The 17,993-nt window shown below is 48.8% G+C and overlaps 2 protein-coding genes across 2 annotated transcripts in view; both read left to right on the top strand.

The window, feature by feature from the left end:
• The first annotated feature begins 1,187 nt into the window (after positions 1-1,187).
• Positions 1,188-17,993, top strand: part of TSKS (testis specific serine kinase substrate) — a 30,546-nt gene continuing 13,740 nt past the window's right edge. The window contains exons 1-2 of the mRNA XM_010369507.2: positions 1,188-1,357; positions 2,847-3,075. Of these exons, the coding sequence (XP_010367809.1) occupies positions 1,188-1,357; positions 2,847-3,075 (399 nt within the window). The remainder of the gene's footprint in view (positions 1,358-2,846; positions 3,076-17,993) is intronic.
• LOC115900802 (40S ribosomal protein S29) lies at positions 10,627-10,919 on the top strand. The gene has a single exon (XM_030942810.1). The coding sequence runs from the start codon at positions 10,656-10,658 to the stop codon at positions 10,824-10,826; it is 171 nt and encodes a 56-aa protein (XP_030798670.1). The 5' UTR covers positions 10,627-10,655; the 3' UTR covers positions 10,827-10,919.

Below are 17,993 nucleotides of genomic sequence, written 5' to 3'. Positions count from 1 at the left end.
AGTTCGAGACCAACCTGGCCAACATGGTGAAACCCTGTCTCTACTAAAAATACAAGAATTAGCCGGACATGGTGGCCAACACCTGTAGTCCCAGCTACTGGGGAGGCTGAGGCAGGAGAATCGGTCAGACCCGAGAGGCAGAGGTTGCAATGAGCCGAGATTGAGCCACTGAACTCCAGCCTGGGTGACAGAGAGAGACTCTGTCTCAAAAAAAAAAAAAAAAGGCCGGGCGCGGTGGCTCAAGCCTGTAATCCCAGCACTTTGGGAGGCCGAGACGGGCGGATCACGAGGTCAGGAGATCGAGACCATCCTGGCTAACACGGTGAAACCCCGTCTCTACTAAAAATACAAAAACTAGCCGGGCGAAGTGGCGGGCGCCTGTAGTCCCAGCTACTCGGGAGGCTGAGGCAGGAGAATGGCGTAAACTCGGGAGGCGGAGCTTGCAGTGAGCTGAGATCTGGCCACTGCACTCCAGTCCGGGCGACAGAGCGAGACTCCGCCTCAAAAAAAAAAAAAAAATAAAATAAAATAAATTAAGGAAAATAATAAATAAATAAACGGGGGAGAGGGATGCCACCCTCTCTCCTGCCCCAACTCTCCACCTTCTTCTCCTCTCTCACCTTCCACCCTGACCCCGAGGCCCACCGCACCTAGCTTTCTCTTATTGATCTACCTGTACATTGCCTTTCCCCCCACCCCAATGCACCATAGAATATGAGGCCCTCCAGGTCAGGGTCTGGATCTCAGCCCTCTTCGACCACAGTCTCTCAGACCCCAGCCAATTGTCAAATCCAGGAAGCTCCATGAAGAATCAAGTACAAGTGCACAGGGCTGGGTGACCCCACACTTAGTCTCAGGGAGAGGGAAGTTGGACCTCTCCCAAGAATCCGTGGGCCAACCCGTTGTAAGTTACGGGCTAGCATCAGTCTATCCACTGGAGCTCTGAAGACAGGGGGCACGCTGGGCATGTAACTAGAATCCCGCACAGGAGGAGTCCACTGAGAACACTGGGGGAATGACCTGGGTCAGCACCCCTCCCTACCCCGTGTCCCCTGCTCACTGGAGCCCAGTGGTTGGGTCCTTTGTGAGGCAGGCTGAGGGGTCAGTGGATCCTGAGGGTCTGTGGTCACAGTAGGTGGGAAGTCTCAGAGGAAGGAGCCCCTCCCTGGGAGCCAGACCCCCACACCATGGCAAGCGTGGTGGTGAAGACGATCTGGCAGTCCAAAGAGATCCATGAAGCCGGGGACACCCCCACGGGGGTCGAGAGCTGCTCCCAGCTAGTCCCAGAGGCTCCCCGGGGGGTGAGCAGCCGGGCCAAGGGGATCCCGAAGAAAAAGAAGGCCGTATCATTCCACGGGTGGGTTTGTTGTATCCTGTCAGGGATGGTTCTAAAGCCCAGCACTTCCTCCAACAGAGCAGGAGTCCGACTGTGAATACTGGAGGAAGGGGAGGGGGAAAAGCCAGCAGGTGGCGGGCAGGAAAGAGGGCAGCGGTGAAGAAGACATCAAGTCGCAGGGAGGTAGAAAGGAATGAAGGTGGCCGGGCGCGGTGGCTCAAGCCTGTAATCCCAGCACTTTGGGAGGCTGAGACGGGCGGATCACGAGGTCAGAAGATCGAGACCATCCTGGCTAACATGGTGAAACCCCGTCTCTACTAAAAAATACAAAAAACTAGCCAGGCGAGGTGGCAGGCGCCTGTAGTCCCAGCTACTCGGGAGGCTGAGGCAGGAGAAGGGCGAAAATCCGGGAGGCGGAGCTTGCAGTGAGCTGAGATCCGGCCACTGCACTCCAGCCTGGGCGGCAGAGCGAAACTCCGTCTCAAAAAAAAAAAAAAAAAAAAAGAAAGGAATGAAGGTAATGGAGATGAATGGAGGGAGGAAAAAAGCCTCCTGTTTCCTGAGGAAACAGGAGGATTTGGATATTGGATGGGTTTCAATAGGTATGTTTGTGTTCTTGTCAAAATGAAAATTCTTTCGAGTTGACAGGTATTCTTGTTTGTGTTGTAAAATCTTAGTACAGCAGTGGCGCAGGAAAAATTATACACACCCCAGTAGTAAGTTTTTCTAAAGGATCTTTTTCCTATAATGTTTAAACCATTATTTATCTTCTCTGGTTGGCATCAAGTACTTGATACGTCTTAATAGAAGGGAAAGAAGTTGTTTCATTACTTGTAGTGGGTGCAATCCTTAGCAAACTCTACTTTTTAGAGTTTTGGGTAAAGCCTGGGTATGTGGGGAGTGGGGAGGGAAGAAGGAGAAGGGAGGCTAGTGAATGAAGAAGAAAGTAGGTGGCCGGGACAGAGAAGGGAGGATAAAGTAGGCAGTGGGGAAGGAGAAGAAAAAAGTAGGTAGTGGTTGCTGGGCATGGTGGCTCACGCTTGTAATCCCAGCACTTTGGGAGGCTGAGGCAGGCGGATCGTGAGTTCAGGAGTTCAAGACCAGCCTGGCCAACATGGTGAAACCCTATCTCTACTAAAAATACAAAAATTAGCTGGGCATGGTGGCGCATGCCTATAACCCCAGCTACTCAGGAGGCTGAGGCAGGAGAATTGCTTGAACTGGGACCGGGGAGGCGGCGGTTGCTGTGAGCCAAGATCATGCAACTGCACTCCAACCTGGACAACAGAGTCAGACTCTGTCTCAAAAAAAAAAAAGAAAGAAAGAAAGAAAAGAAAAGAAAGTAGGCAGCAAGGAAGGAGAATAAAGCAGGCAGCGAGGACAGAGAAGGGAGAAACTTGTATACAGTGAGAGTGGAGTCACAGCGGGTGAGGTATGGAGAAAGGAAGGCAGGAGGGGCCAGACACCGTGGAGCTGCTTCTCGACCTTTCTGCCTGCTTCTCCTCTGCAGGGTGGAGCCCCAGATGTCCCACCAGCCCATGCACTGGTGCCTGAACCTCAAGCGGTCCTCGGCCTGCACCAATGTGTCACTGCTCAACCTGGCCGCCATGGAGCCCACCGACTCCACGGGGACAGACTCCACAGTGGAAGACCTCAGCGGCCAACTCACGCTGGCCGGGCCCCCTGCCTCCCCCACCCTACCGTGGGATCCGGATGACGCAGACATCACGGAAATCCTGGTGAGGGGCCCCCACCCCACCTGCTGGGGAAGACCAAGGTCCTCCACTCGGTGGTAGCAAATACTTAGGACGGAGATGGGGTGTTTTTGACTTGGAGTGAGAACGTTCTGGTCATTCTTTGAGACGCAGAGGAACTAACTGGGAACTGCCTCCTCCTTCTCTGACAGCCAGCCATGAATCCGGGAGTTGATCTTTTATTTTTTTTCTTCTTCTTTTAGAGACAGTCTCAGTGTTGCCCAAGATGGTCTCAAACTCCTGGGCTCAAGTGATCCTCCCACCTCGGCCTCCCACAGTGCTGGGATTACAGGCGAGAGCCACTGAGCCTGGCCTGGGTGTTGGTCTTCAGTTCATACAGTCAATCCCAAATGTCCCCAGTGAGGCTGGGCTCAGGAACCAGGCCAGATCCCTGCGCTTGGGGAGCTCCCAGTCCGGTGGGGGCAAAAGACACAGACTAGGGTGAGAAATTCTGTAACGGAGAACATCCCAGAGAAGGGCTCCTCAAGCCAGGTTGAGGGTATCAGGGAAAGCTTCCTGGAGGAGGATGTCTTGCAACTGGACCTTAGCGAGTGAGTAGGCGTCCTCTGAGGGGAGTCACCTAAGAATCTGGGGCAAAACTGAGAGGTGAGCAAGATTTAGGGAGATTTAGAGAATTTCTGGCAAAAGTATAGAGGGTTACAACTTGGTGCTTAACTCACTGCACCTCTGCTCCTCATCCCCCACCTGGCTTCCCCTGGGCCAGGCCTGAAACAGGCTCTACCAGATACTGAGAACTACACTAACAATAGCCATGATCTTCATGATGCTGATGAGATTCACTAGCACTTACTAGCACTTTCTATGTTCAGGGAGCCCGGTTTTCTCATCTGTAAAATGGAGATGCATACATTCGTTTCTTTATTTTTGAAATTTATTTATTTATTTATTTATTTATTTATTTATTTATTTATTTATTTTTGAGATGGAGTTTCGCTCTTGTTGCCCAGGCTGGAGTGCAGTGGCGCAATCTCGGCTCACAGCAACCTCCGCCTCCTGGGTTCAAGCCATTCTCCTCCCTCAGACACCCTAGTAGCTGGGATTACAGGTATGCGCCACCACAACCGGCTAATTTTGTATTTTTAGTAGAGACGGGGTTACTCCATGTTGGTCAGGCTGGTCTCAAACTCCGGACCTCAGGTGATCTGGCCGCCTCGGCCTCCCAAAGTGCTGGGATTACAGGTGTGAGCCACTGCGCCCAGCTTTTATTTATTTTTAAGGCAGGGTCTTGCTCTGACTCCCAGGCTGGAGTGCAGTGGCACGATCACAGCTCACTGCAGCCTGGGCTCAAATGATCCTCCCATCTCAGCCTTCCAAGTAGCTGGGACCACAGGCACACACGTAGCTAATTTGTTAAAAACTTTTTGTAGGTCAGGCGCAGTGACCTATAATCCCAGCACTTTGGGAGGTCAACGCGGGTGGATCACGAGGTCAGGAGTTCGAGACCAGCCTGGCCAATATGATGAAACCCTGTCTCTACTAAAAATACAAAAATTATCTGGGTGTGAGGGTATGTGCCTGTGATGTCATGTGTCTATAGTCCCAGCTACTGGTGAGGCTGAGGCAGGAGAATGGCTTGAACCCGGGAGGCGGAGGTTGCAGTGAACCGAGATCGCGCCACTGCACTCCAGCCTGCATGACAGAGCAAGACTCTGTCTCAAAATAAATAAATAATAAATAAACAAATAAATAAATAATTTTTGTAGAGACAGAGTCTCACAATGTTGCACAGTCTGGTCATAACGTCAAGCAATTTTGGGGCCTCAGCCTCCTGAAGTGCTGGGATTACAGGAGTGCAACACCATGCCCAGCCACATACATTCTTTTTAACAAATATCTCTTTTCCTTTCTTTCCTTTTTGAGATGGAGTCTCACTCAGTAGCCAGGCTGGAGTACAGTGGAGCGATCTTGGCTCACTGCAAACTCCACTTCTCGGGTTCAAGTGATTCTCCCACCTCAGCCTCCCAAGTAGCTGGGATTACAAGAGCGCCACCACACCTGGCTAATTTTTGTATTTTTAGTAGAGATGGGCTTTCACCACGTTGGCCAGGCTAGTCTCGAACTCCCAACCTCAGGTGACACCCGCCTCAGCCTCCCAAAGTGCTGGGATTATGGATGTGGGCCACCACACCTGGCCTCTCTTTTTCTTTCTTTTTATTTTTATTTTTTTTCATTTTCTTGAGACAGGGTCTCACTCTATTGCCTAGGCTGGAGCGCAGCAGCATGATAATAGCTCACTGCAACCTCAAACCCTTGGGCTTAAGTGATCTCTCCACCTTGACCTCCCAAGTAGGTGGGACTACAAGTGCACACCACCATGCCCAGCTAAACAAATGTTTTTGTTTCTTTCTTTTTTTCTTTCTTTCTTTTGTTTGTTTTTGAGACTGGTTCTTGTTCTGTTGCCCAGGCTGGAGTGACAGCATGACAGCCCAGGCACAATATTGGCTCACTGCAGCCTTGGCCTCCCCAGGCGCAGGTGATCCTCCCACCTCAGCCTCCCAAGTAGCTGTAACTACAGGCAGATGCCACCACAGCCAGCTAATTTTTTTTTTTTTTTTTTTTTTTTTTTTTTTTTTTTTTTTTTTTTTTTTTTTTTTTGGAGATGGAGTCTCGCTCTGTTACCAGGCTGGAGTGCAGTGGTGTGATCTCAGTTCACCGCAACCTCCACCTCGGGTTCAAGCAATTCTCCTGCCTCAGCCTCCCGAGTAGCTGGGACTACAGGCATGCGCCACCACACCCAGCTAATTTTTGTACTTTTAGTAGAGATGGAGTTTCACCATGTTGGCCAGGATGGTCTTGATCTCTTGACCTCATTATCTTCCCGCCTCAGCCTCCCAAATTGTTGGGATTACAGGCGTGAGCCACCACGCCCGGCTTCACCCAGCTAATTTTTAAAACAAATTTTTGAGGCCGGGCTTGATGGCTCACGCCTGTAATCCCAGCACTTTGGGAGGCTGAGGTGGGCAGATCACCTGAGGTCAGTAATTCGAGACCAACCTGATCAACATGGAGAAACCCCATCTCTATTAAAAATATAAAATTAGTCGGGTGTGGTGGCACATGCCTATAATCCCAGCTACTTGGGAGGCTGAGGCAGGAGAATCGCTTGAACCTGGGAGGCGGAGGTTGCAGTGAACCGAGATCGTGCCATTGCACTGTGGCCTGGGCAACAAGAGCAAAACTCCGTCTCAAAAACAAAAACAAAAACCCAACTAAGGCAGACAGCCATGTAGTAACCTCCGCAAGGTCAAGGTTGTAGAGCTCCTAAAGAAGCAGGACCAGAACAAGAAGGCTGCTGCTTTTGTCACTAATACAAAAGGCCTTTCTCTCCCCAAGACTCCCCTGGGTTGAGTGGGGGATATTTGGAGGGGAGAGACTGAGGCAGGGAGGCCAGAGCTGAGGCTGGGCGAGGGTCCAGGGAAGGAAGAGGAGCTGCAGAGAAGAGAACATGGCAGAGAGTCTGGGCTGGGAAGGATGCCTGGGAGACATCTCCTCCCTCAGACAGAAGAGCTCTCCGCCCTCTCTTGGGGAGTGTCTCTCGGGCAGCACTTGCAGCCGTTTGCCTCCCACCAGAGCTATTTCTGAGTCACATCCCCCAGTGGATCGTGAAGCCTGAGAAAGTGCCGCAGGCAGCCAGGATCAAGGTCTGACACAGCTGCCAGCTGGCTGTGGGGCTGCAGGGGAGTGTGGGCCTCTAAGGGGCTTCAAGTTCCTTCTCGGTGAAATGGAAAAAGTAATGACCTTGGGGTGCATGCTGGAGAGGTGAGAGGGGGCAGCAGGAGCTGGAACCAGCACCCAGCACCTGAGCTGCATCCAGAGAGAAGGCAGGGACAGGCAGAGAGAAGGGCACAGAGCCCAGAGAGAGGGGACGGAGACCCAGAGAGAGGACAGAGACCCAGAGAGGGAGACAGAGACCCAGAGAGATGGGGACAGAGACCCAGAGAGAGAGGAGGACAGAGACCCAGAGACAGAAGGGGACAGAGACCCAGAGAGAGGGGAAGGGAGACCCAGGGAGAGGGGGGCAGAGACCCAGAGAGAGGCAGATAAGAGACCCAGAGAAAGGAGGATGGAGACCCAGGGAGAGGGGACAGAGACCCAGAGAGAAGGAGACAGAGACCCAGAGAGAGAGAAAGGGAGAGAGACCCAGAGAGAGGGGGGGATGGAGACCCAGAAAGAGGGGGATGGAGACCCAGAAAGAGGGGGACAGAGACCCAGAGAGAGGGAGACAGAGACCCAGAGAGATTAGGAGAGACACCCAGAGAGAGACGGATGGAAACCCAGAGAGAGAAGGAAAGAGACTCGGAGGGTAGGGGGACAGAGGTTCTGGGGAAGGAACAGATGGGTCCAGTGTGAGAGAGATGGAGACTCAGAGACAGAAGAGGAGATTATCCAGGGCTGGGCACAGTGGCTCACACCTGTAATCCCAGTACTTCGGGAGGCTGAAGTGGGCAGATCACTTGAGGTCAGGAGTTCAAGAGCAGCCTGGCCAACATGGTGAAACCCGGTCTCTACTAAAAATACAAAAATTAACCAGGTGTGGTGGCAGGTGCCTGTAATCCCAACTACTCAGGAGGCCGAGGCAGGAGAATCACTTGAACCCTGGAGGTGGAGGTTCCTGTGAGCCGAGATCATGCCACTGTGCTCTAGCCTGGTGGACAGAGGGAGACTCCATCTCAAAAAAAAAAAAAAAAAAAAAAAGAAGAAGAAGAAGAAGGAGGAGGAGGAGGAGGAGAAGAAGGAGAAGGAGAAGGAGAAGAAGAAGAAATGCATCCTGGCTAACACAGTGAAACCCCGTCTCTACTGAAAACAAAATACAAAAAATTAGCCGGGCGTGGTGGCGGGCACCTGTAGTCCCAGCTACTCGGGAGGCTGAGGCAGGAGAATGGCGTGAACCCAGGAGGCGGAGCTTGTAGTGAGCCGAGATGGCGCCACTGCACTCCAGCCTGGGCGACATAGCGAGACTCCATCTCAAAAAAAATAAAAAGGCCGGGCGCGGTGGCTCAAGCCTGTAATCCCAGCACTTTGGGAGGCCGAGACGGGCGGATCACGAGGTCAGGAGATCGAGACCATCCTGACTAACACAGTGAAACCCCGTCTCTACTAAAAATACAAAAAAAAAAAAAACTAGCCGGGCGAGGTGGCGGGCGCCTGTAGTCCCAGCTACTCGGGAGGCTGAGGCGGGAGAATGGCGCAAACCCGGGAGGCGGAGCTTGCAGTGAGCTGAGATCCGGCCACTGCACTCCAGTCCGGGCGACAGAGCGAGACTTCGCCTCAAAAAAAAAAAAAATAAAATAAATAAATAAATAAATAAATAAATAAATAAATAAAATAAAAAATAAAAAATAAAAAAAAGAAGAATAAATGATTCATAGTAGGGAGACAGAGACCCACAGTAGGAAAGTGGGGGAGCAGAAGCCTAGAGAGATGGGGACATCACAGAGAAGGGAGATAGAGACCTAGAAAAAAGGACAGATACTGAGAGAAAGGAAAGGCAGAGGCTCCAAGAGGGATGGATGACAGAGACCCAGAGAGACAAAGGCACAGTGAACACAAAACGAGTAAGAGAGACTGACAAAGGGAGATGGAGATGCAAAGAGGAGAAGATACAGAAGACAGGGCCAGACACCCAAACTGTGGGAAAAAGGAAAGGAAAGAAACCTGGGGAAGAAGACAGAGACCTCCAACCTGGCCAACACACTGGAAACCCATCTCTACCAAAAATACAAAAATTAGCCGGGCGTGGTGGCACATGCCTATAATCCCAGCTACTCAGGAGACTGAGGCAGGAGAATCACTTGAACTCGGGATGTGGAGGTTGCAGAGAGCCGAGATAGCGACACTGCCCTCCAGCCTGGTGACAGAGACTCCATCTCAAAAAAAAGAAAGAGAAAGAAAGAAAAAAAGCAGACAGAGACCTAAAGAGTAGAAAGGCAGAGACTCAGAAAAAAGAAGTCAGAGACTCTGAGATTTGGGAGACAGAGCTGAATCAGGAAGAGATAGAAAACCAGAAATAGAGGAGGGGGATAGAGACCCAGAGAGAGAAGAAACAAACACAGGGGCTGGGTGGGGACAGAGAACTGGAAAGAGGGGGACAGAGAACCAGGTGGTGATGGAGACCCTGGTTGAGAGAGTGTCAGTTTCCAGGTAGGAGGAAGGACAATGGGAACTCTGTGAAGGTAGTTGTTACTTGTATCTCCATTTCACAGGTAGGGAAGCAGAGGCACAGAGAGATAAAAGTCTCCTCCATAAGGTCATACGGCTAGTAACTGGGAGAAATTAGCTGACCCTAGATCCTGTTTCCTTGGTTTCCAGAACAATTACCCACAGGAAACCCAAGAAGTTCTGAGTCTTCAGGTTAGAAAGATACTTTGTGTAATGCTTTCTATTGCTGTGAAACCAATTACACCAAAACTTCAAACAACAACCTGGAAGGACTCAGTTGGGTAGTCCCAGCTCAGGTTGTCTCAGGAGGTTACAATCAAGATTTTGGCAGGGGCTGCAGTCACCTGAAGGTTGGACTGGGGCCGGAGGTTGTGCTACCAAAATGGGGCACTCACGTGCCCTTGGCTGGAGGCCTCAATTCATTGCTACATGGGCCTCTTCATAGGTGGCTGCTTATGACATTGAGGCTATCATTCCCCAGAGGAAGAGAGAGCAAAAAAGAAACAGTTCTTCTCATGAAGTAGTCTCTTATCTCACATATCATCGACTCTACTTTATTCTACTTTTTTTATTTTTTGAGACAGTCTCTGTCACCCAGGCTGGAGTGCAGTGGCACAATCTCAGCTTACTGCAGCCTCTGCCTCCCAGGTTCAAGCAATTGTCATGCCTTAGCCTCCTGAGTAGCTGGCATTACAGGTGTGCACCATCACACCTGGCTAATTTTTATATTTTTTGTAGAAATAGGGTTTCACTATGTTGGGCAGGCTGGTCTCAAACTCCTGACCTCAGGTGATCCGCCTGCCTCAGCCTCCCAAAGTGGTGGGATTACAAGCATGAGCCACCACACCCATCTTGCCATATTCTATTTCCTGGGTGTGAGTCACTAAGTCCAGCTCATACTCAAGTGAGGCAAATAAGGCTCCATGTTTTAAAGGAATGTCAAAGAATTTATGGACATATTTTAAACTATCACATTTTGTGGGATTTTTGTAGCTGCCCTTTATTGGGATGAGAAAGTTCCTTTCTATTTCTAGTCTGTTGAATTTTTTTTTTTTTTTAATCATAAGAGGGTGTTACATTTTGTCAAAAGCTTTTTCTCTACTGACATGATCATGTGGGTTTTTTTCCCCCCTTTTATTCTATTAATATGGTATGTAACTTTTTTTATTTTTAGAGACAGAGTCTTGCTCTGTTTCCCAGGTTGGAGTGCAGTGGTGACATCAAAGCTCACTGCAGCCTCAACCTCCTGGGCTCAAACAATCCTCCCACCTCAGCCTCCCAAGGAGCTGAGACCACAAGCACATGCCACTGCACCCAGATAATTTTTTAAATTTTTTATAGAGATGGAGTCTCGCTTTTTACCTCGTTGCACTTCTGAGAGCAGGATGGGTCACCAGCAGCTGTACTGGAGCCACCCGCGAAAATTCGGCCAGGGTTCTCGCTCTTGTCGCGTGTGTTCAAACCGGCACGGTCTGATCCGGAAATATGGCCTCAATATGTGCCGCCAGTGTTTCCGTCAGTACGCGAAGGATATCGGTTTCATTAAGTTGGACTAAATGATCTTCCTTCAAAGGATTATCCAAGGCATCTACTCAGTGAAAAACCATGATAGTTCTTTGTACATAAAATAAACATTTGAAAAAACCCTTAAAAAAAAAAAAAAAAAAAAAAAAAGAGAGATGGAGTCTCACTATGTTGACCTGGCTGTTCTAGAATTCCTAGCCTTAGGTGATCCTCCTGTCTCAGCCTCTCAAATTGTTGGGATGAGCCACCATGTCCAGTCACTTGTTGATTTTAGTATGTTGAACCAACCTTGCATTCCTGGGATCATTCCCACTTGGTCACGATGTATAATCCTTTTTACATGCTGCTGGATTTGGTTTGCTAGTACTTCGTTGAGGATTTTTGTGACTATATTCATAAAGAATATTGGTCTGTGGTTTTCTTTCTTTCTTGAGATGAAGTCTGTCGCCCAGGCTAGAGTGCAGTGGCACAATCTCAGCTCACTGCAAACTTCACCTCCCGGGTTCAAGTCATTGTCCTGCCTCAGCCTCCTGAGTAGCTGGGATTACAGGCGCCTACCACCATGCCTAGCTAATTTTTGTGTTTTTAGTAGAGATGCAGTTTCACCATCTTGGCCAGGCTGGTCTCAAACTCCTGACCTCGTGATACACCTGCCTTGGCATCCCAAAGTGCTGGGATTACAGGCGTGAGCCATCACACCTGGCCTGGTCTGTGGTTTTCTTTTCTTGTGATGTCTTTGTTTGGTATCAAGAAGATACTGTCAGATATTTCCTGAGTTAGAAATTGCTCCTTCTCTTTTTTGGTAGACTTCGAAATGGATTGTTTGTCAATTCTTTTTTTTTTTTTAGTGATTGATAAGAGTTACTGCTGAAGTCATCTGGTTATAGGCTTTTCTTTTTATTTTTTCCTTTGAGACAGAGTCTCACTCTGTCACCCAGGCTGGATGCAGTGGCGCAATCTTGGCTCACTGCAAGCTCCGCCTCCCAGGTTCACGCCATTCTCCTGCCTCAGCCTTCCGAGTAGCTGGGACTACAGGTGCCCGCCACCACGCCCAACTAACTTTTTTTCTTTTATTTTTAGTAGAGACAGGGTTTCACCGTGTTAGCCAGGATGGTCTCGATCTCCTGAACTCGTGATCCGCCTGCCTCGGCCTCCCAAAGTGCTGGCATTACAGGTGTGCCCGGCCATCTTTGTTGGAAGTTTTAAAATTATTTTTAACTAATTCAGTCTCTTTACTTGTTATGAGTCTTTTCGGACTTTCTAGGTCTTGAGTCAGTTTTGGTAGTTTGTGTGTTTCCAGACATTTTTCCATTGTATCTAGATTGTCTGATTTGTTGGCATACAATTGTTCAGTCTTCCCTTATAATCATTTTTCTTTCTGTACAATTGATGATAATGTCTCCTCTTTCACTCTTGATCTTTGTAATTTGAGTCTTCTCTTTTTTTCTTGGTCAGTCTAGCTAAAGATTTGTCAATTTTTTTGATCTATTCAATAAACCAACTTTTGGTTTTGTTGCATTTTTGTTATTGTTTTTGTATTCTCGATTTGATTTCCTTATGCTCTAATATTTATCATTTCCTTCTTTCTGTTAGTTTTGGATTTAATTTACTCTTTTTCTTTTTTTTTTTTTAGACGGAGTCTCACTTTGTTGCCCAGGCTGGAGTGTAGTGGCATGATCTTGGCTCACTACAAGCTCTGCGTCCGTGGTTCACACAATTCTCCTCCCTTACCCTCCCAAGTAGCTGGGACTACAGGCGCCCACCACCACACTCAGCTAATTTTTTGTATTTGTAGTAGAGACAGGGTTTCACCGTGTTAGCCAGGATGGTCTTGATCTGACCTCGTGATCCCCGCCTCAGCCTCCCAAAGTGCTGGAATTACAGGCGTGAGCCACCACGCCTGGCCTCTTTTTCTATTTTCTTTCTTTTTTCTTTTTTTTTTTTTTTACGGAGTCTTGCTTTGTTGCCCAGGCTGGAGTGCAGTGGCCGGATCTCAGCTCACTGCAAGCTCCGCCTCCCGGGTTCATGCTATTCTCCTGCCTCAGCCTCCGGAGTAGCTGGGACTACAGGCGCCCACCACCTCGCCCGGCTAGTTTTTTTTTTTTTTTTTTTTTTTTGAGATGGAGTCTCGCTCTGTCGCCCAGGCTGGAGTGCAGTGGCCGGATCTCAGCTCACTGCAAGCTCCGCCTCCCGGGTTCATGCTATTCTCCTGCCTCAGCCTCCGGAGTAGCTGGGACTACAGGCGGCCGCCACCTCGCCCGGCTAGATTTTTGTATTTTTTTAGTAGAGACGGGGTTTCACCGTGTTAGCCAGGATGGTCTCGATCTCCTGACCTCATGATCCGCCCGTCTCGGCCTCCCAAAGTGCTGGGATTACAGGCTTGAGCCACCGCGCCCGGCCCCTTCTTTTTCTATTTTCTTAAGGTGGGGCATTAAGATACTGATTTTGAGATCCTTCTTTTTTTTTTTTTTTTTAAGAGTCTCGCTCTATTGCCCAGAGTGCAGTGGTGCGATCTCAGCTCACTGTAAGCCCCGCTTCCTGGGTTCACGCCATTCTCCTGCCTCAGCCTCCTTAGTAGCTGGGAATATAGGCGCCCACCACCACACCCAGCTAATTTTTTTTGTATTTTTAGTAGAGACGGGGTTTCACCATGTTAGCCAGGATGGTCTCCATCTCCTGACCTCATGATCCACCCGCCTCAGCCTTCCAAAGTGTTGGGATTACAGGCGTGAACCACGGTGCCTGGCCCTTTCTTCTTTTTAAATGTGTTTACAGCTATAAATTTCCCTTAAAGCATTTTTTCACCGTATCACTTACATTCTAGTATGCTGTGTTTTCATTTTTCTTCATCCCAAACAATCTTATAATTTCCTTTTTCCCATTGGGTTTTTAAATTTTTTTCAGACAGTATTGCTCTGTCACCCAGGCTGGAGTGCAGTGGCATGGCTACAGCTCACTGCAGTCTCTCAAACTCTTGAGCTAAGATGATTCTCCTGCCTCAATCTCCTTAGTAGCTGGGACTACAGAGGTGTGCCACAATGCCCAGCTAATTAAAAAAAAATTTTTTGTAGAGATGAGGTCTCACTATGTTGCCCAGGCTGCTCTCGAACTCCTGGGCCCAAGTGATCCTCCCAAGTTGACCTCCCAAAGAGCTGGGATTATAGGTGTGAGCCACCATGCCTGGCACCACTGTTTTTTTTAGTGTGTTGTTTAATTTCCACACATTTGTGTGTTTCCCAAATTTCTCTCTTTTTTGTTCTTTTTTTCCTCTCTCTCTTTTTTTTTTTTTGAGATGGAGTCTTGCTCTGTCGCCCAGGCTGGAGTGCAGTGGCACAATCTTGGCTCACTGCAAGGTCCACCTCCTGGGTTCATGCCATTCTCCTGCCTCAGCCTCCCGAGTAGCTGGGACTATGGGTGCGTGCCACCATGCCCGGCTAATTTTTTTACATTTTAGTAGAGACGGGGTTTCACTGTGTTAGCCAGGATGGTCTCGATCTCCTGACCTTGTGATCCTCCAGCCTTGGCCTCCCAATGTGCTGAGATTACAGGCATGAGCCACCACACCTGGCCCCAGATTTCTTTCTGATACTGATTGCATTTCTTTCTTTTTTTTTTTTTTTGAGACAGAGTCTCACTCTCTTGCCAGGCTGGAGTGCAGTGGCGTGTTCTTGGCTCACTGCAACATCCGCCTCCTGGGTTCAAGTGATTCTTCTGCCTCAGCCTCCCAAGTAGCTGGGATTACAGGCACCCACCAGCATGCCCGGCTAATTTTTGTACTTTTAGTAGAGATGAGGTTTCACCACATTGGCCAGGCTGGTCTTACTCCTGACCTTGTGATCCACCCGCCTCAGCCTCCCAAAGTGCTGGGATTACAAGCGTGAGTCACCATGCCTGGCCCATTTTATCCTATTTTAAAAATGTTTTTATTTTCATTTTTATTTTTAGAGATGTGGGTGTTACTTTGTTGCCTAGGCTGGTCTCAAACTCCTGGGCTCAAGCAATCCTCCCATCTTGGCCTCCCAAAGTGCAGGGAATACAGGTGTGAGCCACCATGTCCAACCTTCTTATTGTTGTTTTTTAAGAGAGAGGGTTTTGCTATGTTGCCCAGGCTGGTCTTGAGCTCTTGGTCTCAAGTAATACTCCCTCCTCAGTCTCCCAAAGTCCTGGGATTACAGCAATGAGTCACTGTGCCTAGCCCGTGGAGCCTATTTGGAGTTCATTTGGCTTCTTGGATGTGTGGATTAATGCTCAAATCATCCAGTTTGGGAAGTTGTCAACCATTATTTCTTCAAATATTCTTTCTGCCCCTTTCTTTCCTTCTGGGACTTCCAGACCCATGGGTCTCTGAGGCTGCATTCATTCTTCTTCATTCTTTTTGTTTGTTTTTAGGTTTCTCAGACTGGATAATCAAAGTTGAGCTATGTTCAAGTTCACTGAATCATTATTCTGCTATACAGCCCCCTCTAGTACATTTTTCACTTCAGTGATTGTACTTTTCAACCCTAGAATTTCTTTTTTGAGACAGAGTCTCGCTCTGTTGCCAAGCTGGAGTGCAGTGGCGCCATCTCAGCTCACTGCAACCTCCGCCTCCCGGGTTCAAGCCATTCTCCTGCCTCAGCCTCACGAGTACCTGGGACTACAGGTGCCCACCACCATCCCCAGCTAATTTTTGTATTTTTAGTAGAGATGGGGTTTCACCATGTTGGCCAGGATGTTCTTGATCTCTTGACCTCGTGATCCGCCTGCCTTGGCCTCCCCAAGTGCTGGGATTACAGTTGTGAACCATTGCACCTGGCCCTTCAACCCTATAATTTCTATTTCGTTGCTTTTAATAATTTTTATCTTTTTAGTGATATGCCCTATTTGGTGAGACATTATTCTCTCATTTTCCTTTGGTTATTTAGGAATTGTTTCCTGTAGCTCTTTGAACATGTTTAAAATAGCTGATTTAAAGTCTTTGCCTAGTAAGTCCAAATCTGCCCCAGCCATCCTACCCCTGAACAGTTTCTCTTGACTGCTTGCTTGTCCTCCATTGTATAGGCCATAGTTTTCCTTTCTTTGCATGCCTTATAACTTTTTTCTTCAAAACTAGCCATTTTGTATTTATTTATTTATTTTTATTTTATTTTATTTTTTTGAGAAGGAGTCTCACTCTGTCACCCAGGCTTGAGTGCAGTGGCATGATCTTGACTCACTTCAACCTCTGCCTCCCAGGTTCAAGCAATTTTCCTGCCTCAGCCTCCCCAGTAACTGGGATTACAGATGTGCACCACCATGCCTGTCTAATTTTTGGATTTTTAGTAGAGATGAGGTTTAACCATGTTGGCTGGGCTGGTCTCAAACTCCCGACCTCAGGTGATCCACCTGCCTCAGCCTCCCAAAGTGCTGAGATTACAGGTGTGAGCCACCGTGCCTGACCTGAAAACTGGCCATTTAAAGTATCATAATGTATCAGGGAGTGGTGGCTCACGCCAGTAATCCCAGCACTTTGGGAGGCCGAGCCAGGCAGATCATCTGAGGTCAGGAGTTCGAGACCAGCTTGGCCAACATGGTGAAACCCCATCTCTACTAAAAGTACAAAAATTGGCCAGGCGTGGTGGCAGGCGCCTGTAGTCCCAGCTACTGGGGAGGCTGAGGCAGGAGAATCGTTTGAACCCGGGAGGCAGAGGTTGCCGTAAGCCGAGATCGTGCCACTGCACTCCAGCCTGGGGACAGAGGGATACTCTGTCTCTAAATAAATAAATAAATAAAATAATAAAGTATCATAATGTAGCAGCCCTAGAAACAGATTCTCCCCACTCATAAGGATTTGTTGTTATTATTGCTTGTTGTAGTTGCTTTTTATTATTTTTACTTATTTATTTATTTATTTATTTTTATTTATTTATTTATTTTTTTTTTGAGACGGAGTCTCGCTCTGTCACCCAGGCTGGAGTGCTGTGCTGTGGCCGGATCTCAGCTCACTGCAAGCTCCGCCTCCCGGGTTCACGCCATTCTCCTGTCTCAGCCTCCCGGGTAGCTGGGACTACAGGCGCTGCCACCTCGCCCGGCTAGTTTTTTGTAGTTTTTAGTAGAGACGGGGTTTCACTGTGTTAGCCAGGATGGTCTCGATCTCCTGACCTCGTGATCCGCCCGTCTCGGCCTCCCAAAGTGCTGGGATTACAGGCTTGAGCCACCGCGCCCAGCCAACTTATTTATTTGTATTATTATTTGAGACAGGATCTTGCTCTGTTTCCCAGGCCACTATAGTGGCATGATTGTGGCTCACTGCAGCCTCCAACTCCCGGGCTTAAGGGGTCCTCCTGCCTCAGGCTTCTGAGTAGCTGGGACTATAGGTGTGCACTACCAAGCTCAGATAATTTTATTATTATTATTATTATTATTCTTTTGAGACAGCGTCTTGCTCTGTTGCCCAGGCTGGAGTGCAGTGGCGCGATCTCGGCTCACTGCAAGCTCCGCCTCCCAGGTTCACGCCATTCTCCTGCCTCAGCCTTCCGAGTAGCTGGGACTACAGGTGCCCGCCACCACACCTGGCTAGTTTTTTGTGTTTTTTAGTAGAGACAGGGGTCACCATGTTAGCCGGGATGGTCTCGATCTCCTGACCTTGTGATCCGCCCGCCTCGGCCTCCCAAAGTGCTGGGATTACAGGCATGAGATCGTGCCTGGCCCATTTTATTATTATTATTATTTTATTTATTTATTTTCTTTTTTGAGGCGGAGTCTTGCTCTGTAGCCCAGGCTGGAGTGCAGTGGCCGGATCTCAGCTCACTGCAAGCTCCGCCTCCCGGATTTACGCCATTCTCCTGCCTCAGCCTCCCAAGTAGCTGGGACTACAGGTGCCCGCCACCTCGCATGGCTAGGTTTTGTATTTTTAGTAGAGACGAGGTTTCACTGTGTTAGCCAGGATGGTCTCGATCTCCTGACCTCGTGATCCGCCCGTCTCGGCCTCCCAAAGTGCTGGGATTATAGGCGTGAGCCACCGCGTCCGGCCTATTATTATTTTTTTAAGGGATTAAGTTTTACTGTGTTGCTCAGGCTGGTCTTGACCTTCTGGGCTCAAGCAATCCTCCCACCTCATTCTCCCAAATTGTTGGAATTACAGGGGTGAGCTACTGCACCTGGCCTGTAGTTGCTTTTTAAAAAAGAGACTTTTCTGAACTATTCCTGTAATATCTGTGTTCTTTGTCATGTTTGGCCAC

This window comes from Rhinopithecus roxellana, chromosome 12, assembly GCF_007565055.1.
Source record: "Rhinopithecus roxellana isolate Shanxi Qingling chromosome 12, ASM756505v1, whole genome shotgun sequence".
In the NCBI taxonomy this organism is placed as follows: domain Eukaryota; kingdom Metazoa; phylum Chordata; class Mammalia; order Primates; family Cercopithecidae; genus Rhinopithecus; species Rhinopithecus roxellana.
Note: the sequence above shows the minus strand (reverse complement) of the source record. Positions and strands in the feature narration are given on the sequence as shown.

What these genes read in the sequence shown, in the direction of transcription:
- LOC115900802 (XM_030942810.1), top strand. Translation starts at nt 10,656, where the DNA reads ATGGGTCACCAGCAGCTGTACTGGAGCCACCCGCGAAAATTCGGCCAG.